The sequence below is a fragment of the Tachyglossus aculeatus genome, chromosome 9 (assembly GCF_015852505.1).
Source record: "Tachyglossus aculeatus isolate mTacAcu1 chromosome 9, mTacAcu1.pri, whole genome shotgun sequence".
In the NCBI taxonomy this organism is placed as follows: Eukaryota; Metazoa; Chordata; class Mammalia; order Monotremata; family Tachyglossidae; genus Tachyglossus; species Tachyglossus aculeatus.
The window spans coordinates 23,532,390-23,558,849 of record NC_052074.1 but is presented as its reverse complement, the minus strand read 5'-3'; the positions used below and the strand labels follow the sequence as shown (position 1 = coordinate 23,558,849).

The 26,460-nt window shown below is 53.5% G+C and overlaps 2 protein-coding genes across 4 annotated transcripts; both read left to right on the top strand.

Annotated features, from left to right (window-relative positions):
• The first annotated feature begins 5,749 nt into the window (after positions 1–5,749).
• DNAJC5G (DnaJ heat shock protein family (Hsp40) member C5 gamma) lies at positions 5,750–11,623 on the top strand. 2 transcript variants are annotated; one of them, XM_038751257.1, is made up of 6 exons: positions 5,750–5,790; positions 7,878–7,993; positions 9,486–9,699; positions 9,813–9,966; positions 10,682–10,789; positions 11,056–11,623. In XM_038751257.1, exons 2-5 carry the CDS (start codon positions 7,881–7,883, stop codon positions 10,759–10,761), a joined length of 561 nt encoding a protein of 186 aa, XP_038607185.1. In that variant the 5' UTR covers positions 5,750–5,790; positions 7,878–7,880; the 3' UTR covers positions 10,762–10,789; positions 11,056–11,623. The 2 variants fall into 2 exon arrangements, with proteins under 2 accessions (XP_038607185.1, XP_038607186.1); XM_038751258.1 differs by having other exon boundaries at positions 11,024–11,623.
• A 1,146-nt stretch (positions 11,624–12,769) lies between these two features.
• Positions 12,770–25,907, top strand: TRIM54 (tripartite motif containing 54). 2 transcript variants are annotated; one of them, XM_038751240.1, is made up of 9 exons: positions 12,770–13,346; positions 22,890–23,062; positions 23,245–23,416; positions 23,730–23,825; positions 24,286–24,519; positions 24,885–24,907; positions 25,067–25,191; positions 25,313–25,411; positions 25,768–25,907. In XM_038751240.1, the coding sequence occupies exons 1-9, from the start codon at positions 13,179–13,181 to the stop codon at positions 25,776–25,778; spliced, it is 1,101 nt and encodes a 366-aa protein (XP_038607168.1). In that variant the 5' UTR covers positions 12,770–13,178; the 3' UTR covers positions 25,779–25,907. The 2 variants fall into 2 exon arrangements, with proteins under 2 accessions (XP_038607168.1, XP_038607169.1); XM_038751241.1 differs by having other exon boundaries at positions 12,771–13,346; positions 25,316–25,411.
• The last annotated feature ends 553 nt before the right edge of the window (positions 25,908–26,460 follow it).

Genomic DNA, 26,460 nt, shown 5'->3' with positions numbered 1-26,460 from the left:
GTACTAAGCGCTTGTCTGCATCTGCATCGCCCTGACTGGCTCTCTTTGCTCTTTCCTCCTCTCCCAGCCCCACAGCACTTACGCATCTATCTGTAATTCTATTTATTTGTACTGATGTCTATTTGTAGTGTTTATTTGTAGTGACATCTATCTCCCCCTCTCTAGACAGTGAGCTCGTTGTGGGCAGGGATTGTCACTCTTTATTGTCGTATTGTACTTTCTCAAGCTCTCAGTACAGTACTATTCTATTTATTTTATTTTGTTAATATATTTTGCTTCGCTTTGTTGTCTGTCTCCCCCTTCTAAACTGTGAGCCCATTGTTGGATAGGGACCGTCTCTATATGTTGCCAACTTGTACTTCCCAAGCGCTTAGTACGGTGCTCTGCACACAGTAAGCGCTCAGTACATACGATTGAATGAATGAATGAATGCTCTGCACACAGTAAGCTCTTAATAAATACATTATTGAAAAATGAAGCAGCATGGCCTAGTGACAAGAGCTCGGGCTTGGGAGTTAGAGGCCGTGGGTTCTAATCCCCGCTCCTCCACTTGTCTGCTGTGTGACCTTGAGCAAGTCACTTTACTCTGCTGTGCCTCAGTTCCCTCATCTGTAAAATGGGGATTAAGACTGTGAGCCCCGCGTGGGACAACCTGATCACCTTGTATCTGCCCCAGCGCTTAGAACAGTGTTTGGCACACGGTAAGCGCTTAACAAAAACTATAATGATCAAATACGATTGAATTGCATTACCATATAACAATAAACAGATACCTTCCCTGCCCATAAAGAGTAAACAGTTGATCTCCTGTCGGGACAACTTTCATTCATTCATTCAATCGGATTTAATTGAGCCCTTACTATGTGCACAGCACTGGACTATGGGCTTGGAAAGAACAGTACAGCAATAGAGACAATTCCTGCCCACAACAGGCTTACACTTTGACATCAAAACAAGTAACTCTCCAACTGCAGGGAAGGACAGCACCACGGTGGGCTTTCACTTCTCGTTTTTTAGCAGAACTTTCCCCTTTTTTGACCCTTGGCTCTGTAACTGATGTTAACGTGGCTGTGGTGGTGACCCAGACTGAGCCCCCTCCTTCCTCTCCCCCAATCCCTCTGCCTTACCTCCTTCCCCTCCCCACAGCACCTGTATATATGTTTGTACGTATTTATTACCCTATTTATTTTACTTGTACATATTTACTATTCTATTTCTTTTATTTTGTTAATATGTTGTGTTTTGTTGTCTGTCTTCCCCTTCTAGACTGTGAGCCCGCAGTTTGGTAGGGACCGTCTCTAGATGTTGCCGACCTGTCCTTCCCAAGTGCTTAGTCCAGTGCTCTGCACACAGTAAGCGCTCAATAAATACGATTGAATGAATGAGCTTGTGGGGCAGTCAGTCATAAACAGGAGACGTCGACATAAACGAGAAGCACAGTGGCTTAGTGGAAAGTGGCTTGGGAGTCAGAGAATGTGGGTTCCAATTCCGCCTCCGCCACTTGTCAGCTGTGTGACTTTGGGCAAGTCACTTCTCTGTGCCTCAGTTCCCCCGCCTGTCAAATGGGGATGAAGACTGTGAGCTCCGCGTGGGACATCCTAACTTCCTTGTATCTATCTACCTGTTGCAGAAGCAGCATTGATTGCATTTTCGCTAAAGGCTTAGCATAACCAAAGCCGTTGAATGCAGAGGTCAACGGCGGGGTATGTGAGGACTAGGCCTCGGCCTCGCAGACGATTCTGTAATCCAGAAGGGCTGACACTGATTCAAAGTGGCCCTGTCTAATACGACCCCATCCTGTGTGGGTGATGTCTCCTGCTAACATCTTCTCACACCAGGGTGCCAAAGTTTATATATATATATTTATATATAGTTTATATATACGCCCTCGGGAATCCTTTGTGTAGCCCCTGATGGGGAACCAAATAAAAGGGAAGAAGCTGGAATCGGGGCTGTTCGTCCCGAGCAGTCACTTTTCCTACCTCTACTGCTCCATCGGAACTCATATCACCGAGTCGTTTTTCCTATCTGCGTCACGGACTTGGGTTCTCGAACCCTGCGGCCGATTTATACCGGTTAACTTATTTTCCCCCCTACTTGTCGATAATAATAATAATAATGATGGCATTTATTAAGCGCTCACTACGTGCAAGCACCGTTCTGAGTGCTGGGGAGGTTGCAAGGTGATCAGGTTGTCCCATGTGGGGATCACAGTCTTAATCCCCATTTTACAGATGAGGTAAGTGAGGCCCAGAGAAGCGAAATGACTTGCCCAAAGTCACACAGCTGACAATTGGTGGAGCCGGGATTTGAACTCCTGACCTCTGACTCCAAAGCCCGGGCTCTTTCCTCTGAGCCACGCTGCATCTCCCCAGCGCTTAGGACAGTGTGTGGCACAGAGAAGCAGCATGGCATAGTGGATAGAGCACGGGCCTGGGAATCAGAAGGTCATAGTAATAATAATAATAATGATGATGGCATTTGTTAATTGCTTACTTTGTGCCAAGCATCCCAGCTCTGCCAATTGTCAGCCGTGTGACTTTGGGCAAGTCACTTAACTTCTCTGGGCCTCAGTTACCTCATCTGTGAAATGAGGGTTAAGACTGTGAGCCCCCCGTGGGACAGCCTGATCACCTTGTAACCTCCCCACTGCTTAAAATAGTGCTTTGCACATGGTAAGCACTTAATAAATGCCAACAACAACAACACTATTCTAAGCGCTGAGGGGGGATTCAAGGTAATTAGGTTCTCCCACGTGGGGCTCTCAGTCTTCATCTCCATTTTACAGATGAGGTCACTGAGGCACAGAGAAGTCAACTGACTTGCCCAAAGTCACACAGCTGATCAGTGGTGGAGCCGGGATTAGAACCTACGACCTCTGACTTCAAACCCCGTACTTTTTCCACTAAGCCACGAAGGTCATGGGTTCTAATCCCGGCTTGGCCACTTGTCTGCTGGGTGACCTTGGACAAGTCACTTCACTTTTCTGGGCCTCAGTCCCCTCATCTGTAAAATGGGGATTGAGACTGTGAGCCGCACATGAGACAGGGACTGTGCCCAACCCGATTTGCTTGTATCCACCCCAGCACTTAGTACTGTGACTGGCACATACTTAAGTGCTTAACAAATACCATTATTATGAGAAGCAGCGTGGCTCAGTGGAAAGAGACCGGGCTTTGGAGCCAGAGGTCGTGGGTTCAAATCCCTCCTCCTCCACTTGTCAGCTGTGTGACTTTGGGCAAGTCACTTTGCTTCTCTGGGCCTCAGTTACCTCATCTGTAAAATGGGGATTAAGACTGAGAGCCCCCTGTGGGACAACCTGATCACCTTGTAACCTCCCCAGTGCTTAGAACAGTGCTTGGCACATAGCAAGCACTTAACAAATACCATAATAATAATAATAATGGTATTTATTAAGCACTTATTATAGTGGGTAGATAGATAAAGGGTAATAGCTAAAGGATGTAGATAAAGGATAATCACGTTGTCCCACGTGGGGCTCCCACTTTTAATCCCCATTTTAAAGATGAGGTCACTGAGGCTCAGAGAAGTGAAGTGACTAGCCCAGGGTCACACAGCTGACAAGTGGCAGAGGAGGGATTAGAACCCACGTCCTCTGACTCCCAAGCCCGGGCTCTTGCCTCTGAGCCACACTGCTTCTCTATTATTATTAAGAGCTTAACAAATAATGCTAATACTAATAATAATGATGGTATTTGTTGAGTGCTTACTATGTGCAAAGCACTGTTCTAAGCTCTGGGGAGGTTACAAGCAGCATGGCTCAGTGGAAAAAGCCCGGGCTTTGGAGTCAGAGGTCATGGGTTCCAACAACAATATGCTATCATATATGCTATCATATCAATATGCTATCATATTTAAGCGCTTAGTACAGTGCTCTGCACACAGTAAGTGCTCAATAAATACGATTAAATGAATGAAAGTGGCAGAGGAGGGGTTAGAACTCACATCCTCTAACTCCCAAGCCTGGGCTCTTGCCGCTAAGCCGTGCTGCTTGTCTATTATTATTAAGCGCTTAACAAATAATAATGATAATAATAATGGTATTTGTTAAGCGCTTACTATGTGCAAAGTACTGTTCTAAGCGCTGGGGAGGTTACAAGGTGATCAGGTTGTCCCACAGGGGGCTCACAGTTTTAATCCCCATTTTCCAGATAATAATAATAATAATAATAATGGTATTTGTTAAGCACTTACTATGTGCAAAGCACTGTTCTAAGTGCTGGGGAGGTTACAAGGTGATCAGGTTGTCCCACGGGGGGCTCACAGTTTTCATCCCCATTTTACATATGAGGTAACTGAGGCCCAGAGAAGTTAAGTGACTTGCCCAAAGTCACACAGCTGATAGTTGGCAGAGCTGGGATTTGAACCCATGACCTCTGAGGTAACTGAGGCCCAGAGAAGTTAAGTGATTCTCCAGCTGACAGTTGGTGGGGCAGGGATTTGAACCGATGACCTCTGCCTGTGCTCTCTCCAAAGTCACACAGCTGACATTTGGCAGAGCTGGAATTTAAACCCATGACCTCTGACTCCAAAGCCCGAGCTCTTTCCACTGAGCCACGCTCATTAATAAAAAATAATAATAAAAATACTAATACAAATGCTAATAATACTTCTAATAATACTAAAGGGCCTTCCTAGACCGAGTCCCCTCCTTCCTCTCCCCCTACTCCCCCTCCCCACCCCCCCCACCTTACCTCTTTCCCCTCCCCACAGCACCTGTATATGTTAATATGTTTTGTTTTGTTGTCTGTCTCCCCCTTCTAGACTGTGAGCCCACTGTTGGGTAGGGACCGTCTCTAGATGTTGCCAACTTGTACTTCCCAAGCGCTTAGTACAGTGCTCCGCACACAGTAAGCGCTCAATAAATACGATTGAATGAATGAACGTATATATGTTTGTACATATTTATTACTCTATCCATTTATTTATTTATTTTACTTGTACATATCTATTCTATTTATTTTATTTTGTTAATATGTTTGGTTTTGTTCTCTGTCTCCCCCTTTTAGACTGTGAGCCCACTGTTGGGTAGGGACTCTCTCTAGATGCTGCCAACTCGTACTTCCCAAGCGCTTAGTACAGTGCTCTGCACACAGTAAGCGCTCAATAAATACGATTGATTGATTGATATTTATTACTCTATTTATTTTACTTGTACATCTTTATTCTATGTATTGTATTTGGCTTATATGTCTTGTTTTGTTGTCTGTCTCCCCCTTCTAGACTGTGAGCCCGCTGTTGCTAACTTGTCCTTCCCAAGCGCTTAGTACAGTGCTCTGCACACAGTAAGCGTTCAATAAATACGATTGAATGAATGTGCATATGTTTGTACATATTTATTACTCTATTTTACTCGTACATATTTATTCTATTTATTTTATTTGGCTTATGTGTCTTGTTTTGTTGTGTGTCTCCCCCTGTGAGACTGTGAGCCCGCTGTTGCCAACTTGTACTTCCCAACCGCTTAGTCCAGTGCTCTGCACACAGTAAGCGCTCAATAAATATGAATGAATGAACGAACGAATGAATAATGAATGAATGAAGCGGGGCAAGCCGTGGTCCGGCCCCTGGCTCCCGCAGGGCGGGGGGCCTGCGCGGCGCGACAAAGGTTCCGGGGGCGCGACAGAGGTGCCGGGGGCGCCGAGTGCGCAGGCGCAAGGGAGGCGGGCCGGCCTGGCGCATGCGCAGAAGGGTCCAGTTGGGTATTGGAAGTTTGGGCGGCGGAGAGCGGCCAGCTGAGCGGGCCGGGACAGGCCGGGGGCCCCCGCGGTGAGGAGCAGGAGGAGGAGGAGGAGGAGGAGGACGGGGAGGGGGAGGGAAGGAAGGGCGCCCTACCCTGCGAAAGACGCTCTGGCCACCTCCCCGAGCCAGGCCAGGCCCCTGCTTTGGGCCCCTGCCCCGCCCTGCAGATCTGGTTCCTCTTCCAGGTGCATTTCCTATTTTTGACCGTCGCCCTCCCCAGGATCCGGCCCCGACCGGGGGCATCGTCCCCCCCTAAACCCGCCACCCCCCCCCAGGGCCTCATCCTGACCCTCATCCTCACCCCGGGTCCGACCCCACCAGGGCATCTTTCCCTAACCCGCAGCCCCCTCAGGACTTGACCCCGGCCTGGCATCTTCTCCCCCATAGCCCCTCAAGACTTGACCCTGGCAGGTCATCGTCTCCCCTACAGCCCCCTCAGGATTTGACCCCGGCCTGGCATCTTCCCCCCCATAGCCCCTCAAGACTTGACCCTGGCAGGTCATTGTCTCCCTGGCAGCCCCCTCAGGACTTGACCCCGGCCTGACATCTTCTCCCCCGCAGCCCCCTCAGGATTTGACCCCAGCCTGGCATCTTCTCCCCTGCAGCCCCCTCGGGATTTGACCCCTCCTGGCAACTTCTCCCCCACAGCCCCCTCAGGATTTGACCCCGGCCTGGCATCTTCTCCCCTGCAGCCCCCTCAGGACTTGATCCCAGCCTGGCATCCTCTCCCCTGCAGCCCCCTCAGGACTTGATCCCAGCCTGGCATCCTCTCCCCTGCAACCCCCTCAGGACCCGACCCTGGCAGGTTAGCATAGTCTCCCCCGCATCCCCCTCAGGACTTGACCCCGGCCTGGCATCTTTTCCCCCGCAGCCCCCTCAGGATTTGACCCCAGCCTGGTATCTTTTCCCCCGCAGCCCCCTCAAGACTTGCCCCTGGCAGGTCATCGTCTCCCCTGCAGCCCCCTCAGGATTTGACCCGAGCCTGGCACCTTCTCCCCTGCAGCCCCCTCAGGACCCGACCCCAGCCTGGCGTCTTCTCCCGCGCAGCCCCTTCGGGATCCACCCTGGCCGCTCATCTTTGCCCCCTCAGGATCCACCCCAGCCGGGCCGGTCATCATCCCCCTCCCACGCCGCCCCCTCAGGGCCTGACCCTGACCCCGGGCCAGCCGGTCATCTTCCCCTTCCTCACTGTCCCCTCAGGACCCGCCCCACAAGAGCTAAACTCCTTCTCCTCCTCCTCACCCTGGGCCCCCCTGGGCCTTACTCCCCCTGCCCACCTCCCCTCCTCTGGGCTCCAGAAGCACTGGGCCTCCTCAGCCCCGGCCCCCGGGCTCCCTGTGTTGGCCTTGTCCTTAGGACCGGACCGGTTTAGCTGCTGTAATCCTCCCCGCTTCCTGATCCTAATCCCTCTGACCCATTAGCCACTCCATCCCCACCTCATTCCTCCCCCTCTGTCTCCACCGACTCCCCAGACAGGGGGTGGAAGACCCTTCCTAGGTCTTGCCAAGGCTAGACAAGACTTGCCAAGACCGGACACTCAGATCCACTGGCTAGGGGGTAAACCGGCCTGCTTCAGGCCGTGCGGGGTCCTTGTGCTGGCAGGGAGGGGTAGCAGAAGGGTCCCCTTCCCCTCCTCCCTGGCTCCAACTGCCCCAACTGCTCTTTCTGCCCCAGCGTAATGCTCTCCGGCCCTTACCCCTATGCCTTATTACCCCTGAAATGGTGTATTACCTCTACCCTTATTACTCCTCAAATGGGTCAGCCCTGTCTCCTGGGCTGCCATAATGACAGGGAGTCCCAGTTCCTGTGCTTTGCCCCATTCCTTGGCACAGACCATATCAGCCACCCAACACTCCAAGCCGGGCCTCACCCACTTCTGAGCAATCCCTGTCCCGCCCCTTCCTGGTTGTGCTTCTTTCCTGGGTTCTGGGTACACCTGGGTTCCTGAGGGGAGAAGAGGGAAGAGCATGTTGAAGGGTACTGGCAGTGTAAGGAAGGGGGTTGGATGCCGTGCGGGGGGTGGTTTTGGAAGGGACCTTGATCCCTCCCAACTTTCTTACTGTTTTCTTGCCTCTGCCTCCCGGGTGAATTCCACCGTCTTCATCCGGCTCTAGAGCATGGAGCAGGCCAGTCGGGTCCAGCGCCGGCTGTCCCGAGTCGGGGAGAGTCTCTACGTGGTGCTGGGGCTGCAGAAAGGTGCTGCACCTGAGGATGTCAAGAAAGCCTACAGGTCTGGACCCCAGCCCCCTAACCCATCCCTCCCCTTAGAATACCGCCCCAGGGTCTTCCCCACGACTCTCTCTCCCTGGCCTCTGACCCCTCACTTGAGTTGTCTTTGCGTTGTGGCTTTGTGAGCACGGGGCCTTAAGGTTTTTATGGCATTTGTTCATTCATTCATTCAGTTGTATTTATTGAGCGCTTACTGTGTGCAGAACACTGTACTAAGCGCTTGGGAAGTCCAAGTTGGCAACATCTAGAGATGGTCCCTACCCAACAGCGGGCTCACAGTCTAGAAGGGGGAGACAGACAACAAAACAAAGCATATTGACAAAATAAAATAAATAGAATAAATATGTACAAGTAAAATAAATAGAGTAATATATATGTGCAAACATATATGCATATATACAGGTGCTGTGGGGAGGGTTAGGAGGTAAGGTGGGATGGGGAGGGGGTGGAAGGGGAGAGGACGGAGGGGGCTCAGTCTGGGAAGGCCTCCTGGAGAAGGTGAGCTCTCAGTAGGGCTTTGAAGGGAGGAAGAGAGCTAGCTTGGCGGATGTGTGGAGGGAGGGCATTCCAGGCCATGGGGAGGATGTGGGCCGGGGATCGACGGCGGGACACGCGAGAACGAGGCACGGTGAGGAGATTAGCGGCAGAGGAGTGGAGGGTGCGGGCTGGGCTGGAGAAGGAGAGAAGGGAGGTGAGGTAGGAGGGGGCGAGGTGATAGAGAGCCTTGAAGCCGAGAGTGAGGAGTTTTTGCCTGATGCGTAGGTTGATTGGTAGCCACTGGAGATTTTTGAGGAGGGGAGTAACATGCCCAGAGCGTTTCTGCACAAAGACGATCCGGGCAGCGGCGTGAAGGATAGATTGAAGTGGGGAGAGACAGGAGGATGGGAGATCAGAGAGGAGGCTGATGCAGTAATCCAGTTGGGACAGGATGAGAGATTGAACGAGCAGGGTAGCGGTTTGGATGGAGAGGAAAGGGCGGATCTTGGCAATGTTGCGGAGGTGAGACCGGCAGGTTTTGGTGACGGACTGGATGTGAGGGGTGAACGAGAGAAAGTTGTTAAGCGCTTACTATGTGGCAGACACTGTACGTATGGAGTGCCAAGGTAGATACAAGCTAATCAGGGTGGACCCAGTCTGTGTCTTAATCCCCATTTAACAGATGAGGGAACTGAGGTACAGAGGAAGTGAAATGACTTGCCCAAGGTCACACAGATGACAGCGGAGCCAGGATTAGAACCCAGGTCGTTCTAGAGGCCTACTCTCTATCCATTAGGCCACAGTGCTTCACTAGTGAGCCCCCCCCTCATTGCGCTTAATGCGTCTGGAGGTGTTCAGCAAGTGAAACCGGCCTCCCTGTTTGCCTCTGACCCGCCCCCCACCCCTCTCATACACTTCCCCCACAAGTACGTGCCTCTTGTGTCTCTCCCCACCCTCTGTGATGGGTTGGACCCGTTGCTTCTCCGTGCCCTCTGTCACGGGCGGTGCCCCCTCAGGAAGCTAGCTCTGAAGTTCCACCCGGACAAAAACCCCGAGGACCCAGGAGCAGCGGAGAGGTTCAAGGAGATCAACGCAGCCCACGCGACGCTGAGCGACCCTGAGCGCCGCCGCCTGTACGACGAGTATGGATCTCTGGGGCTCTACGTGGCGGAGCACTTCGGCGAGGACAGTGTCAAGTACTACTTCCTCATGTCCAAGTGGTGGTTCAAGGTGCGCCATCGTCATCGTCGTCGCTCCGGGCCCCCGTCCAGTGATGGGGAGGGGAGGTATGGGCAAGATCGGATCCAAGAAGGACCCTCTCCTCTCCTCTCCCCTCTCCCCAGGCCCTAACTATTGTGGGCGCCCTTCTCACCTGCTGCTGCTGCTGCTGTTGCTGCTGCTTCTGTTGCGGGCGGTGCCGGCCACCGGATGATGACGAGCCCTACAAACACGTGGACCCCGAGGACCTAGAAGCACAGATCCGGGCTGAGGACGGAGGTCTGGGAAGGGGGCGGGGAGCTCGGGACCCCGTGAACTAACTTTGGAGGCGACAGTGACCAGAACGGGGCTGTGCGAGGGTCTGGGGGATGTGGGATGAGGGTCACTTTCAGGCAGCTCCCAGCTCGGCATGCCTTCTCGGCCGTCAGGATGGGCAGGAAGGGAGAAGCGGGACCGGCTGGGAAAGAGCACGGGACTGGGAATCAGTAGACCTGGGTCCTGATCCCAGCTCCGCCACTCGCCTGTTCGCGGATTTCGGGACCAGTCCGTCGGCTTCTCTGGGTCTCAGCTTCACCGTCTGAAAATGGGATTAAATGCCTCTGCTTCCTCCTGGGGCAGAGACTCTCGCGTGGACGAGAGACTGTGTGATCTGATTATTCGGTAATAATAATAATAATGATGATGGCATTTATTAAGCGCTTATTATGTGCAGAGCACTGTTCTAAGCGCTGAGGTTACAAGGTGATCAGGTTGTCCACGTGGGGCTCACAGTCTTCATCCCTGTTTTACAGGTGAGATAACTGAGGCCCGGAGAAGTTAAGGGACTTGCCCAAAGTCACCCAGCTGACAATTGGCGGAGCTGGGATTTAAACCCTTGACCCCTGTGCTCTTTCCACTGAGCCATGCTGCCTCTGGGGTATCTACCCCAGCGCTGAGTACAGGGCTTGGCACATAGTACCCGCTTAATCAACCCCATCGTTATTCTTTTCTCCAGGTGCTGACCCCATGAGAGTGCAGCCTGCCGCCCAGCCTGCCCTGCACATCACAGATGAGACTCAACAGCCCCGGCCCTGACCGGAGCGAGGACCCTGATCTCTGACCCGTAAGCACCTCTGAGCGCTACCGACCCCTTGTTCGAACCTCGGGAGAATGCCCACCCACTCTCTGCCACCCCGGTTTCCTTTCTGCCCTTCCGTTCCCCGTTCTGCCCTCGTCTCTGGTTGGGAGGACCTACCTGTCCCGTGAGCTTGGCGCTGGTCCCGACTCCGGCCGATCACCCTGGGGCCCGGTGCCTTGCCCTGTCTAGCAGGACTGAATCCCCTCTGTCGTCTCACAGCCCTGAGTGGTTCCCGTCTCCCCCCGCCTCAGGGCCCCGGCTTCTGTGGAGGACGGATCCCGGCTCTGGAGCTGTCACACCAGCTGACTCTCCCCTACAGCCCACGGCACGGGCACTGGACACCTGCGCCTCGCCGGGCCCTTCTCCTCCCCGTGCCTATGCCCCGCTCCGTTCCACTGTGACTCATCTCTCAGGAAAAGCAGGCGTCGGGGGGAGAGGGGAGAGAGCTCCTCGTTGCCCTGCCTCTCTGGGACAGCTAGATACCAGCACCAGGCGACATGCACCAGCAATGGCACCTTTCCCCGCTCCCAGGATATTCCTTCCTGTGACCCCAAACTCTAAGGTTCCCATTCTGCGGGCAGGGGTGTTCACCGGCGGTTGGGGTGGGGGAAGAAAGGGTGTTTCTCGCAAAGCTTCCCCCCGCCGTGCCCCCCGTGCCAAAGTGTTCCTCCCTCCCTTCCCCTCTGCCCTGCCCTGACCACTTCGTCCCCCCGGCCCCTCCCTTAGGATCTACTCTGGCCTCCTCAAGGAGGACGAGAAAGAAGGAGGGAAAGCAGAGACCTGGAACAGGAATGATAATAAAGGAGCTTTTGTACAGTCTCCTCTGCCTCAGTCGGGGCCGGGGGAGACTGGGCCGGAGGCGGAGCTGGAACAGTAGCCATGATATTGAATGAGCTCGGCCCAGAGCAGCAGACCCGGGTGGGCAGCTGTTGGGAAGAAGTTAGGGTCTGGGATGCTGGTGGGCGAGAGTCGGGCTTGGAGGAGGTGGGGAAGGGAGGAGAGGCTTGCTGAGTCGGTGCGGGGGCTGGCAAGAGACTGACAGAGATTCTAGATTCTTTCAGACAGACTTAGTTGTTGGAGCCAAAATAGGTTCGCTAGCCCCCGAGTCTCCTCTGCGGCTCCCTCCCCGCCCGGCTTTTCCCGCTGGTGATTGTGGTCAAGAACCTAGGAAACTAGGCCAGGCCCTCTTTTGCGTGTCTGGCTCTGTTTTGAATCTTCAGCAGCCTCCTGGACCTGGAGCAGAAGGGCTTTGGGCACCTACTCTCTTGCCAGCTGATTGTAGGCAGTCTCTGAATGTGGCACGGTCCCAAGGCCAGGCACAGAGATGCCTTTACCAACGGTGGCCCGGGAGCTGACAGCGGTCTCGCCTGTTACTGGCCTCCTGCTTTGGGGATGACAGTTTCCACATTTCCCCAGGGGGGCAGGAATGGGATGGGGAGGGGGGAGGAAGAAGGGGAAGAGTTAGAATGGGTCATCCATCTCCTGCCGGCAGTGGAGTGGGAGGAGAGCAGGTTTGAGGCAGAGCCAAACTGTCTGCTGCCTGGCTGTGACCTTCCTCGGCCTTCAGCTCTGCCCCAGTCTCACCTCTAGGCCTGAGCTCCTTCCCAGTAGGTTCTCCCTCCCAAGCTGAGACCTGAGCCGCCTCTTTGCCCTGAACTCATTTAGATTATGAGTAACCAGATCTGGATCACGGGCCCAGAATCTAGAGCGAGACCTCCCTGAGCCAAGAAATGGGGTGACGGTTGCCCTTCCCCTCGCCTCACACCCCTGCTCCTGGTAAACGGTGGTCTCTCTCAGTGCAGCCCGTCTGTGTGACTCAGGGTCACTTGTTGATGACAGCTGCAACTTACCCGAGCTAAATCAGGAGTTGGAATGAGGGGATTACGTCACTAAAACGCCCCTGTCTCCCCAACCCCCCAACCATGGGCTAAAATTAGTCTAGGGGAGTAGGGACAGACAGACCAACAGCTGACCAAGGAGGGAGGGACAGACCCACAGCTGCCTGAGGAACAGGAGAAAGACAACGCTACCTTTCACACAGATCACTCAGAAACTCAGAAGTGAGGGTAGGTAGCCTCGCAGAGAAGGAGCAACCGTTTAGGATTTACCCAGCTGTTCGGAGAGTGATCTAAGGAAGAGACGGACAGGAACAACTGTTCAGAGAGGCAGGGTCGGAGCTAGCTGGAGGGCGAGGGACAGACGCGGCTCAACCGCTATCTGAAGTAGGGCCCCCGGAGAGGAATCTGAGCGAGCGAACGACGCCGGGGAAGCCCTGTTAGAACCGAGGGGCCGGGGCCCGAGCTAAAGCGGGGAGACGCCGCCGAGGGTGGGCCGGGGTTAGGGTCAGGCCAGCGAGGATACAGTCACCGAGGGGATGAACTTCGCGGTGGGATTCAAGCTGCTGCTGGGAGATGCTCACAGCATGGACAGCCTGGAGAAGCAGCTCATCTGCCCCATCTGCCTGGAGATGTTTTCCAAGCCGGTGGTGATCCTGCCCTGCCAGCACAACCTGTGCCGCAAGTGTGCCAACGACATCTTCCAGGTGGGCTGAACTGGAGCGGGCTTTAGGGGCGGGAGTGGGTCCCGGGTCCTGGAGCTCCCAGTGGGAACAATCAGGCCTGGAGCGAATGGTGGTTGGAGGCCGTGAGGAGTTGGTCTCACTGCTCTACTGGCAGGGAGGCCTACGAGCCCGGGGACCAGTTCAGAGAACTTCCCCAAAAGGGGAAAGATGAGATAGCGGGGGGAAGGTGGGCACGAATACCAGCGGGAAGACCCTCTGGGAGACGCGTAAAACCGTGTGCTGAGTGAGCCCGAAAGGTAACAAGCCCTGAAACCTGGTCAGGAGTTCCCCAATCCCAAGTGGGAGGACAGCATTCTTCCAAGAGGGTGTGCATGTGATATACCCTTATTGGAGTACCACTTCCCACCCTCCCGTCACTTTGGCTGCGGTAGCACAAGCCTCTGTCTCTGTGTTCGTGAGCCAGGAAACACTCACCTCGTGATGGCCTGGACGTACTGTGGGAACGCCAGAGGGCTGGGGAGTTTGTAAGATGTCATGGGTTCAAATCCCGGCTCCGCCAACTGTCAGCTGTGTGACTCTGGGCAAGTCACTTCACTTCTCTGTGCCTCAGTTACCTCATCTGTAAAATGGGGATTTAAACTGTGAGCCCCCCGTGAGACAACCTGATCGCCTTGTACCCTCCCCAGCGCTTAAAACAGTGCTTCGCGCCCAGTAAGTGCTTAACAAATACCATCATCGTTATTATTATTATTACCGTAAGCTCCCACAGGGCAGGGACCTGTAGCTTTTGTTTCCGTGGTCCTCTTCCAAGCACTTAGAACAGAACCGTGCATATAGTTGGCTCTCCCGAGGTGCCCTGGTTGATGCTGCTGCCACTGTTGATAATGATGGTAAGAGATGGGGTCTGGACCAAGACAGACCCCAGCCACTGTGGGAATTAGATGGTTTCAGAGGCCTCTTTCTCTTCTCCCCTCCACACCAGCGATTCCTGAGAAGCGTCAGGGCCAAGTCCCACTTAGATCCGGACTTAGGAGAAGCAGCGTGGCACAGTGGAAATAACCCAGGCTTTGGAGTCAGAGGTCATGGGTTCAAATCCCAGCTCCGCCGATTGTCAGCTGTGTGACTTTGGGCAAGTCGCTTCACTTCTTTGGGCCTCAGTTACCTCATCTGTAAAATGGAGGTTAAGGCTGTGTGCCCCACATGGGACAACCTGATCACCTTATATCCTCCCCAGTGCTTAGAACAGTGCTTTACCAAACAAATGCCATTATTATTACTATTATTATTATTTTATTATCTTCCCAGAATGCCTTCCATGTGGAGTGGTTCTGCTTTGGACCATCCCAAATCCCCAAGGTGGTCCTGGGTTACAGGCTACCCCGAAGCTTTCGTGGGTTTAGAGAATCCTGGTGGATCAGTGGCTGGCTGAGTCCCAGCCTGAACAGAATTCGGGCCCGCAGGGTGGATTAGAGTTAACAGAGAAATTCTGTTCACCCCTAAGAAAAGCAGGAATGGGAAAGATTACTTCAGGGGACAGAGAAGGTTGAGGGAAGACAGTACTTGGGTTATGGGGAAAAGAAGAACATAGATCATGCAAATTCTTGGATTTAAAAACTTCATTTTAGCAGTTTAGTTCCATCCTCCCCCGTCAGACTTTTTAGCAGGGCGGCTAACATGTAAACTGAATTATGCTTCTTCTCCTTTCTCCCTCCCACCCTCCACCTCCCTGTGGAAGTGCTAATGAGCATCGAGTCTGCCAAATGGTAGGGAAAAGGAGAAGTAATACTCGCTTCTTGAAAAATTCAGGCTTGGCTGAGTGGAAACATAGAGGACGCCAGTTTTCGCCGCTTGAGAACAGGACAAGAGAAACTCGGCTAAAACGGCATTGGGTTTGATGTGAGAGGAGATTTTCTGTGGAGGCCAGGTTAGGACTCGCTGAGGCAGCTGAATGCCCGGGATAAGCTAAGGGTGTCTTGACCCACTAGCTCTTTACGCCTTCCATCCACCTGCTCTCCCCACCCCTTCCATCCTAGCCCTTTCCCAGTATTCCCGTCTGTTGAACTCCGGTATCTGCCCTGCTGGCATCGCTGTAGACCGTGATCCCAACTGTTGGGTAGGGACTGTCTCTATCTGTTGCCAACTTGTACTTCCCAAGCGCTTAATACAGTGCTTTGCACACAGTAAGCGCTCAATAAATACGATTGATTGATTGATCACTCTCCATCCCTCCGTGCTCCTGGGCTCTCAGCATGGTTCTGCCCAGTGTGGTTCACCCCGACTCAGATTCCAGGCATCGCTCAGCTGAAAGCTTCAGGCTGAGAGGCTGCCCCACTCTGAAATTTGGCCCACCACAATCACCGGGCCAGGCGGGGCGATAACATAGTGTGGCCCCTTTTTTAATGGTATTTAAGTACTTGCCTGGCCCTTTTTTAAATGGTATTTAAGTGCTTACTATGTACCAGGCACTATACTAAGTTCTGGGATAGATACACGTTATTCAGATTGGACACAGTCCATGTCCCACATGGGTCTCTCAGTCTTAATCCCCATTTTAGTGATGAGGCAACCGAAGCTCAGAGAATCAATCAATCGTATTTATTGAGTGCTTACTGTGTGCAGAGCACTGTACTAAGCACTTGGGAAGTACAAGTCAGCAACACATAGAGACAGTCCCTACCCAACAGCGGGCTCACAGTCTAGAAGGGGGAGACAGAGAACAAAACCAAACATACTAACAAAATGAAATAAATAGACTAGATATGTACAAGTAAGATCAATAAATAAATGGAGTAATAAATATGTACAAACATATATACATATATACAGGTGCTGTGGGGAAGGGAAGGAGGAAAGATGGGGGAGATGGAGAGGGGGACGAGGGGGAGAGGAAGGAAGGGGCTCAGTCTAAAAAATATGGAACGCTTCACGAATTTACGTGTCATCCTTGCGCAGGGAGAAGTAAAGTGACTTGGCCAAGGTTGCACAGCAGACAAGTGGCGGAACCAGGATTAGAACCCAGGTCTTTCTGCTTCCCAGGCCTGAGCTCTACCCACTAGACCACACTGCTTCTGCTCACTGCTTTGGTTTTTCTCTCCTCTAAGTGGCTCCCCTGGAAAAAATCCTAACGTGCCTGGAAAGAGGTGGCAAAAGTAGAAATTTGGTATGTCCTGTAGAATTTGTTATAATTATTGTGGTGTTTAATTGCTTGACTGTATGCCAAGCACCGTTCTAAGCGTGGGGGTAGATTCGAGATAATCAGATGGGATACAGTCCTTGTCCCACAGGGAGGGAGAACAGCTATTTTCCCTCCATTTTACAGATGAGGAGGCACAGAAAAGTTAAGCAACTTGCCCAAAGTCACATAGCAGACAAGCGGAGGAGCTGGGATTAGAGCCCGGGTCTCCTGACTCTCAGTCTTGTGCTCTTTCCACTGGGCCACCACAATGATATCCAAATGACTCTTCATTGCTGAATTTACTGTTGCTAAAAGCGCCAGGGTGTTTGGGACTGTGAGTTCCCAGTCCGGCACGAAGACGATGGAGCCGGAGAGGTGATTTGGATTCGGGGGACCCGTTTTTGCCCCAGACCAGCTTCCCGGCCTGACACCTCTCTTAGGGATCTGGCCAGATCTGGGGACGCCCTCAGGAGTTCCGATGGGGTTCGGGCCTGCTGGAGGCTGTCGATGAATAGTCTCCGAGGAGACCTCTTGGAGTGTCTCCGATCCGGATGATTTCTACCCAGAGAGGGTGACTGGGGGAGGAGAAGTCGGGCACCCCTGGAAGCCGTCCTAGGGCTCGGCCCACAGAATCTCGGAGCGGGCTCTGGAGGAATCGAAGTGGTGTACAGCCAGGTTGGAACGTCTTTTGGTCAAAGCTCGGAGAGCTGAGAGAAAAGAGGGAAAGAGAAAGGTGTCCCCTTGAGAGCCTTAGGCGATGCCCCTTTAAAAATGGCAGGAATGTTAAGGCCCAGACAGTTCTGGGCATGGGATCCTGTGGGAGTGGCAGGGAACGGAGCCCGGGAATAGATCTGTAAACTAGAGGTGCAACCTCATTCTCCAGAGATCATTCAGTCCAACCCTCTGCCTCCGGGGAAGGTCGCCAATATTCCGTTCCAAAATAAAGGCCTTTATTCTGTAATTTAAACTCCCCGTCTTGGGAGGTATCTATTTCCTCTGGAAACCCATTCTAGAGAAGGTGGCCGTAAGGTTTATAGGGTCACGGGTGTGACGATCCCAAGAGCTCCAGGGGAGCGGCATCTAAGAGAGTCTGATGGGGGTCTAGCAATTCGGAGGAAACGTTCACTGTTTGGGTGGAGCCTGAAGTGGACCCTCCAGGCCCCGGGTCGGTCCAAATCGACTAACTCGTGGGGAGTGGGGAGTGTGTGAAGTGACTGATCATCATGGGTACGAAATGAAGTGACTGCTCTTCCCTTTGCTGCGTTATTATTTTCTGAAGAGAACCTTGGGGAAGAACGGGCGACCATAGCGAGACAGTGACCTCAGGCTCCGCGTGCAGCCTACTCCAGTTTCATCCAAGTGTTCCTGTGACTGTACGACTGAACATCCCCTTCACAGAGATGCCTTTCCCCCCTTCACTCCTTGGCCTTTTGTCCCCAGAATCTTCCTGGGGGACAAACAACGATTTTCAAGGGTAGAGATAGGGTCAAGAAGTAGCACCTTTGGTCATTTCAGATTGGCCCATTTGAGAAAATCCTCTCTGCTCGTTGACAGACAAGATTCGCAAGGTGGACTGAGTAGGGCATTATTGAGACTGGCAGGTGCCTGGGATGAGTAACCTGAAGAATGGGAAGCAAAGCTCTGTTTCAGAAATGAACAAAACCGAAACACAAAACTCAGCAGCTTTAAATGCCAGTTTTCCCCCAGTCTTGCCTAAGCTGCTTCTTGCTTCCTTTTCTCTTCCTCCTCTAGATTATTAGCTCCTTGTGGGCAGGGAGCGCGTCTACCAACTCTAGGGTACCGTACTCTCCCAAGTGCTTAGTACAGTGCTCTGCACAAAGTAAGCACTCATTAAATATCGTTAATTGATTCCTCCTCCTCCACCTCCTCCTGTTTCTCCTTCTCCTCCTCCGCCTTCCACCCTTCAAACTGCCAAGAATACTGAATGTAGAGAAAAGCTGTTTTTCAGTATTCAACATCCTGTCTCTGTTTCCATATTTGTATGTTTTTTAGGTTGTAAAGTTCTTTAGCGAGGGAGTCTATTTTTATGCTATATTCAACATCCAGTTTACCATGGACAGTACTTTACTATCTAAAAACTCCCTAGAAAATAGGGATCGGGGGAGGCTAGGTGAGAGAGGGGGCGTTCAGCAGACAGGTTTCCAAGGGTGGTTTAACCCGATCGGTGTGTCTGGGCAGAGGGCAGGGGGGGACAGGTGTGATTCTAGGTATGCTGCCGGTTCTTGGCACAGAGAAAAGGCTTAGGGGAGAAGGGGGAGGCTCTTGGACCTAGATCAGGGTCTCCTTGCCTCCACAGTATTTGGGAGCTTCAAACTAATTCTCCAAAATGATATCTGAGTGTTCCCTTTACCTTTTACCTTGCACTTCTCCAATTTTCTTTCCCCTCCGAGACACAACCTACAATCAAACCTTTAATCCCCCACAAAGCAGCTTTCAACTTGTCCTTTCATCAATCGGGCTTATTTTACCCTCTGCAACTCTCAGCCTCCCAGTCTTCCCACCCCCCTAAACCATGATACTGCCTAGCCCAGGGCTCAAGTTTCCTGAGGGGCTCTAAGGGTAGAGTTCCACATTGTCCCCCCCTGATCTCAGTTGACGGGTGTCTGCGCCCTAACTAAAACCAGCCTTACACAATCTACCCTAGCTCCAAGATCTACCCGGACCAGGTGTGGAGACCTGAACCCGTAGTCTCCCCACTCTGTATCAATCAATCAATCGTATTTATTGAGCGCTTACTGTGTGCAGAGCACTGGACTAAGCACTTGGGAAGTACAAGTTGGCACTCTGTACTGTGATTTAAGGACATACCGCAGGTCTGGAAGGGAATCCTGAAAGGGAGGATGCAGGCCCAGAGATGGGGATTACATAGGGCATCCAGGGTTGAGGGAAAGTGTTTTAGGAACCAAGATATGTCATACACTGCTCCTTCAAAAGGGAGAGCAGAGAGAACAACCGCAGAGGTTCACCTAAATTCGAAGTAATCCAGATAAATTCTTTGTGGGCAGGGAACGTGTCTAACAGCTCTGTTGAACTCTTCCTCTCTATAACACCCTTGAGACTAGGGTTCATTTCTGCACTACCTCTAGCTTCCCTGGAGCTTCCTGTAGGCTTTTCCAGGACTTGATGGAACTGCCTCTGAGCTTTCCCAAAAAACTTCCAGCCAATCTCCTCAATAGAAGACCCCTTATATTCTCCCCTCGGTTCTGAAAATATTCTTCCCTCTGAATGTCCCTGGTGAGTAATTTCGCTATTGGGTTCAAATCCCTGCTCCACCGTCCGCTGTGTGACTTTGGGCAGGTCACTTAACTTCTCTGGGCCTCAGTTACCTCATCTGTCAAATGGGGATGAAGACTGTGAGCCCCCTGTGGGACAACCTGATCACCTTGTAACCTCCCCAGCTCTTAGAACAGTGCTTTGCACAAAATAAGCACTTAATAAATGATATTATTATTATTATTATTATTATTATTATTATTATTATTATTATTATTATTATTATTATTATTGCTTCTGTTTCCCCCTTGGGGAAACTTCTCTGTCACAGCAGCAAAAGCCTAAAACTTTCATTGAGCGCATGCGGGGGCAGATAACTGCCTAAAAGAAATAGAAATCAGAGGATTAGTTTAGGTTTTAAACTCTTCCCCAGTTTGATTAGAAGATCTCTGAGGGCAGGGATGGTATTTTTCACCTCTCTAATAATAATAATAATAATAATAATAATAATATACTCTGTGCCAGGCACTGTACTAAGTTCTGGTGGGGGTGGTGCGGGGGAGATACAAGCAGATCGAGTTGGACACAGTCCCTTTCCCATGTGGGGCTCCCAGTCTCAATCCCCATTTTGCAGATGAGGTAACTGAGGCCCAGATAAGTGAAGTGACTTGCCCAAGGTCACACAGTAGACAAGTGGCAGTACCGGGACTAGAACCCATGACCTTATGACTCTCAGGCCCGTGCTCTATCCACCCTGCCTGCTGCTTCTCTACTCTCCAACCCCGGCGGAAAGAGTACGGCTTGCAGAATCAGAACATGTGGGTATTAATTCCAGTTTTGCTTGAGGCCTGTGAATAATATTGGCAAAGACAGCACATGCACTTTACATGTGCTATACCCTCGCCCCGCTCCATACTGGCCGTACTCCGTGTCCAAGCGGGAACTGTGTCCAAGCGGGAACATGACTTGCCCCTAATTGACCCGCACTACAATCAGCCTACAGTCAATTCCTCTGCCCCCGTTCTCAATCCTGAAGTCTCTGGGTGGGGGCTCATCCATCGTTGCCGACCGGAGAGTCCATCAGTTCATTCATTCGATCATATTTACTGAGCGCTCACTTGCACTCTCTCTTCAGGGCTTAGGACAGCGTTGTGCCCACTGAGGGGGCTCAGTAAATGTGATTGATTTGAGCCCCTGCTTGCAGGGAGTTTATGGAAGATAGGACACCCAAATACATCTTCATGGACACAGGAGACAGCAATATGTAAACATGATCACAGCGGTACAGAAATTTGATTAGGAGTATGAAGTATTTGGAGAGGCGAGAAAGGAGGGCAGAGGTGGGAACCGGAATGAGCAGGAATAGGGGCGTTAGGTTGGAAAGTCTTCCACAAAATTACAAAGAAGGAAAGGGAGAGGAGGGGGAGAGGGTATGTACAGGGCACAGTGATTTCAAGGTGGCAAAGAATGAAACCTGTGTGTGAGATGGATGGCGACTAGGTGTGCCCGCATGAAATGCTGGGAAATGAGGGCAGGTAGGCGACGCCAATTATTGGAGGGCCATAAAACCAAGAGTTGTAATTTCAAGTGTGGGGCAGTTGGGCACCCTGCTGAGAGTTGAGAGGAGGCTGTGTAACATGGATTACTTTGGGGAGGGTTTGGTGTAAGGGAACTGCAAGGAAAGCTAAAGCGGAAACTCAGGTGTTCCGCTTCTGGTGCTGGAAATTAGGAAAGGGCGTAGGTGTGGTCTTGGATGAGAACCCTGCTCGAGCTTTGTGCCTCATCTATGAGGGTTGTGACATCTATTCCAGGAAATCGGGGACAAGATATTCCAGGACTGGAAAAACGTGTCTTGGGGTTAGGGAATCCTGGGGGATGATATTCCAGAGAGTGCACAGTGAGGGGAACAGAGGGGATGAATGTCCTGGCAATTTTCCGATACTGAAGCCTACCAGCTCCAGCCCTGGCATGGGCATGCTCATCTAGGTTTGGTCATCCTGGCAAGTCGTTCAAATTCTCTGTGCCTCAACTATCTCATTTATAAAACAAGGATTAAGATTGTGAGCCTTATATGGAACAGGGACTGTCTCCCACCTGATTAGCTTGTTTCTCCCACCTGAGTAGAGTAGCAGTGTGTCTCAGTGGAAACAGCACGGGCACTGGAGTCAGAGGTCATGGGTTCAAATCTCGGCTCCACCAATTGTCAGCTGTGTGACTTTGGGCAAGTCAGTTAACTTCTCTGTGCCTCAGTTCCCTTATCTGTAAAATGGGGATTAATCAATCAATCATATTTATTGAACGCTTACTGTGTGCAGAGCACTGTACTAAGCGCTTGGGAAGTACAAGTTGGCAACGTATAGAGACAGTCCCTACCCAACAGTGGGCTCACAGTCTAAAAGATTAAGACTGTGAGCCCCCCGTGGGACAACCTGATCACTTTGTAACCTCTCCAGGGCTTAGAACAGTGCTTTGCACATAGTAAGCGCTTAATAAATGTCATCATTATTATTATTATTATTGTTATTTTTAGCTTGTATCTACCCCAGCGACTAATATAGAGCTTGGCCCACAGTAAGCTCTTCACAAATACCTTACAAAAGAAAAATTCCAACCCCAGAGAACTCTTGACCCAGCCTCCCACCTTCATCTTCCATCCTGGCTGCACTTTGGAGTTGTCCATACTGGGCGCGCGCGCGCGCGTGTGTGTGTGTGTGTGTGTGTGTGTGTTAATAATAATAATGATGGTATTTGCTAAGTGCTTACTATGTGCCAAGCACTGTTCTAAGCACTGGGGCAGCTACAGGGTCAGCAGGTTGTCCCACCTGGGGCTCACAGTCTTAATCCCCATTTTACAGATGAGGTAACTGAGGCCCAGAGAAGCTAGGTGACTTGCCCAAAGTCACCCAGCTGACAAGTTGGGGGGGGCGGCATTAGAACCCGCGACCTCCGACTCCCAAGCCCGGGCTCTTTCCACTGAGCCACGCTGCTCCTCAGGGTGTTGATGGGGGTGGGCAAAAATGGGCCCTCAGAGGGGCAGGAGCTCTAAGCTCGCCCTCTCCCCCGCCTCTGCTTTCTTGGACCCCCTGCCTCCTAAACTCTGTGACCGCTGAGGCCTCGCTTTCGGGCTCCTGCCCCTTGTTCCCCCCACCCGCCAGGCCTCAAACCCCCTGTGGCAGTCCCGGGGCTCCACCACGGTTACCTCCGGCGGCCGTTTCCGCTGCCCATCCTGCCGACACGAAGTGGTGCTGGACAGACACGGAGTCTACGGGCTTCAGCGCAATCTGCTGGTGGAGAACATCATCGATATCTATAAGCAGGAGTCGTCCAGGTGAGGCTCCCTCCGAGGCCTAGGGTCATAGGCCTCGACCCCTGCCCCCGCCCCGACCCCTGCCCACCTTCAGGCCGCTCTGTCGCCCACGGTCCCAAGCTTCTGGCCCCGGGCTCCCCCCTCCACCCCGCGGTGCCCCCCTCCGCCCATCCTCCGAGCCCCGCCGTGCCCCCCGTGCCCAGGCCGCTGCATACGAAGGCGGAGCAGCACCTGATGTGCGAAGAGCACGAGGAGGAGAAGATCAACATCTACTGCCTGAGTTGTGAGGTGCCCACCTGCTCCCTCTGCAAGGTTTTCGGGGCCCACAAGGACTGCGAGGTGGCCCCGCTGCCCAACATCTACAAACGCCAGAAGGTAGCCACGGGGGCCGGAAATGGGCGAGGGGGGAGGTCGGGGCCCCGCAGGTCTCGGGGGTCCAAGCCCCCGTTTCTCACCTTGTCCCAAAGTCCTCGAGTCCTGCCCACCACCCTTCCCGACTCCCCCGAGGGTCCAGCTCCTCTAGGCCCGGGTTTCCAGGCCCGGGGTTCAATATAAGATGCTCTCTGCTGGGATCCCGCATTCTGCCTCAATGTGCCGGGGCTCGCCCCGGCTGTGGGGGTGGTGCCAAGCGGGGAGGCCGCCACCGAGGTGGAAACGTGCCTGAGGGGAGTCCTGGCGTGGGTGACAGAGTGAGCTGAGCGACGGCATTGCCATGCTGGTGGCTGGAAATGACCGGGTCCAGGCAGTCATCACCCAGATGGAGGAGGTGTGTCAGACCATCGAGGTAAGGGGGACCGAGCCGGACGGAGAGGGGGGCGGAGGCTGTCTGTGGGGACCGGGAAACGCGGGACCGTGGGGCCGCGGAGGGGGCTAGGGGGAGGTGGGTGTGGAGAAAAGCAGTCGAGGGAGGTGCTCCGCTCCCACCCCGGGGAACCTGCCTTGCTTCACCAAGAGAAGAAGGGCTGTGGGACAACTTGGTGGCAGAAGGGAAATAAGGGAAGAGATGGCCGTGGTGCCACCGTGGGTGGGGAGCCTGGATGGGAGGGAGCAACAGAGACGGTGCCACCCACTGTCCCAGGGGCCACCCCTTGCCCCGAGCCCCCACGTGCAGATTCCGGGACTCCGAGCGTGGATGGCGGAGCTCTGCGGTGGGCCTGTCCTCCCTGGCCCCCCAGAAGGGCCTTCCTTTTATCGCCCTCTTCCCCCCGCCTCTGGGCTCTTCCTCTCCGACGGGCCGCCCTCAGGACAACAGCAGGCGCCAGAAGCAGCTCCTGGGACAGCGGTTTGAGACCCTGTGTGCCGTCCTGGAGGAACGCAAGGCCGAACTGCTGCAGGCCCTGGCCAAGGAGCAGGAGGAGAAGCTGCAGCGGGTGCGGGGCCTCATCCGCCAGTACGGGGACCATCTGGAGGCCTCGTCCAAGCTCGTGGAGTCGGCCATCCAGTCCATGGAGGAGCCCCAGATGGCTCTCTACCTCCAGGTGGGCCGGTGGGGGGCTCGTGGGGAGCGGAGGGGGCCGGGCTGGGGGAGCGCCTCCCCCCGCCCTGGCTTAGAGGATAGAGTTCGGCCCTGGGAGTCAAAAGGTCACGGGTTCCAACCCCAGCTCTGCCACTTGTCTGCTGTGTGGCCTTGGGAGAGTCACTTCAGTTCTCTGCGCCTCAGTTACCTCATCTGTCAAATGGGGATTGAGTCTGTGAGCCCCAAGTGGGACAGGGACTGTCCCCAACCCGATTTGCTTGCATCCAGCCCAGCGTTTAGTAAAGTTCCTGGCACAAGGTAAGTGCTTAATGAACACTATGATTATTAATTATTATTCACCTTCCTTCTTCTCCTTTCTTCCCACAGCAAGCTAAGGAGCTGATCAAAAAGTGAGTCTGGGAAGGGACCTTGTCTGCGGTGCTTGGTGCGGGGGAGGACGCGGGGATGACCCCGTGGGGCCGGGGTGCAGAAAGGGGAGTCCGAGGAAATGGGGGAGGGTGTCTCTTCGGAAGGGACGGTCTCCTGGCTGAGGAGAACGGTCGCCGCAGGATCGGGGACATGGCGAAGGTGGAGCTGGCCGGCCGGCCTGAGCCGGGCTACGAGAGCATGGACCAATTCACAGTGAGCCTGGAGCACGTGGCCGAGATGCTGAGGACCATCGACTTCCAGCCGGGTGAGAACCCGGGGCATCGCAGTTGGGGAAGAAGGGGGACGTGTGTGTGTCTGTCCGTCCATGGTTCAGGGCTGAGGCCCCAGGATGCATTGAGAGCTGGGTTTTCCCCTCCCTGGGCCAGCAGTTTCGGAAGAGGAAGAGGATGAAGGGGAAGGGGCGACTCTGGAGGGCGAGGACGGCAGCGCCGGGACCGAGGAAGAGAGGCACGAGGGATCTGAAGGTAAGCGAGGCGGGCTTGGCGGCAGGAGAGCGGGCCACTAGCCCTCCCGGGAATTGGGCTAGGCCAGGGGGCTAAGCAGATGGCGGCGACCCAGGCCAGGCCACCTGTTCCCTCCCCTGCAGCGGCGTGGAGGCGGCGGGCGAACAGCGCGGTAAGCGGGGAGAGGTCACTCGTGTCTGGTCCATCTTAGCTTCTCCCGGGCACTGCCCTGGGTAGCGGGGACTCGGGATCGTCTCTGGCCCTCGGTCCCGGGTTCGGGCCCCCAGAAGGAACCAGAATGTGAGACTGCGGGCAGGAACGTGGTGCTTTCTCCAATCCCACCGACCCCCTAAGTGAATCCCCTGTCTCCTCAACAGGTCCGCACTGAGGCCTGTCCCTAGCCCCGGGGTCGCATCTGGCCAGCCAACCGCGAGCCCCTACGGGGACAGAGGGACACACATGGCGATACAGACCGACACTCTGTGGGGCTTCTCCCGGCAATAAAGTTTGAGAGCTGGCTCTGGACACCTCTATCCTCCTCCTCTCCGAGAGGAAGGACCTCTGTGCTCAAGAGGTGCGGTGCTGGGGGGCTGGGGGGAACGGGAGGCCTGGGATAATAATAATAATAATAATAATAATAATAATAATAATAATAATAATAATGCTATTTGCTAAGCACTTACTCTGTGCCAGGCACTCTACTAAGGCTGGGATGAGGCAGAGGGCTTGGGCAGTCCCCATAGCCCCCCGTCACACCTTCCCATGGTCTCTGGTGGAACTTGAAGCCCATGACCTGTAGCTATAATAAGGAGCAGCAGGGCCTAAGGGCAAGAACCTGGGCTTGCGAGTCAGAGGATGAGGGTTCTAATCCCGGCTCCGCCACTTGTCTGCTGGGTGACCTTGGCCAAGTCACTTCACTTCTCTGGGCCTCGGTGACCTCCTCTGGGGAATGAGGATTAAGCCTGGGAGCCCCACTGGGGGCAATCTGATTCATTCATCGAATCGTATTTATTGAGCGCTTACTGGGTGCAGAGCACTGGACTAAGCGCTTGAATAAATACGACCGAACG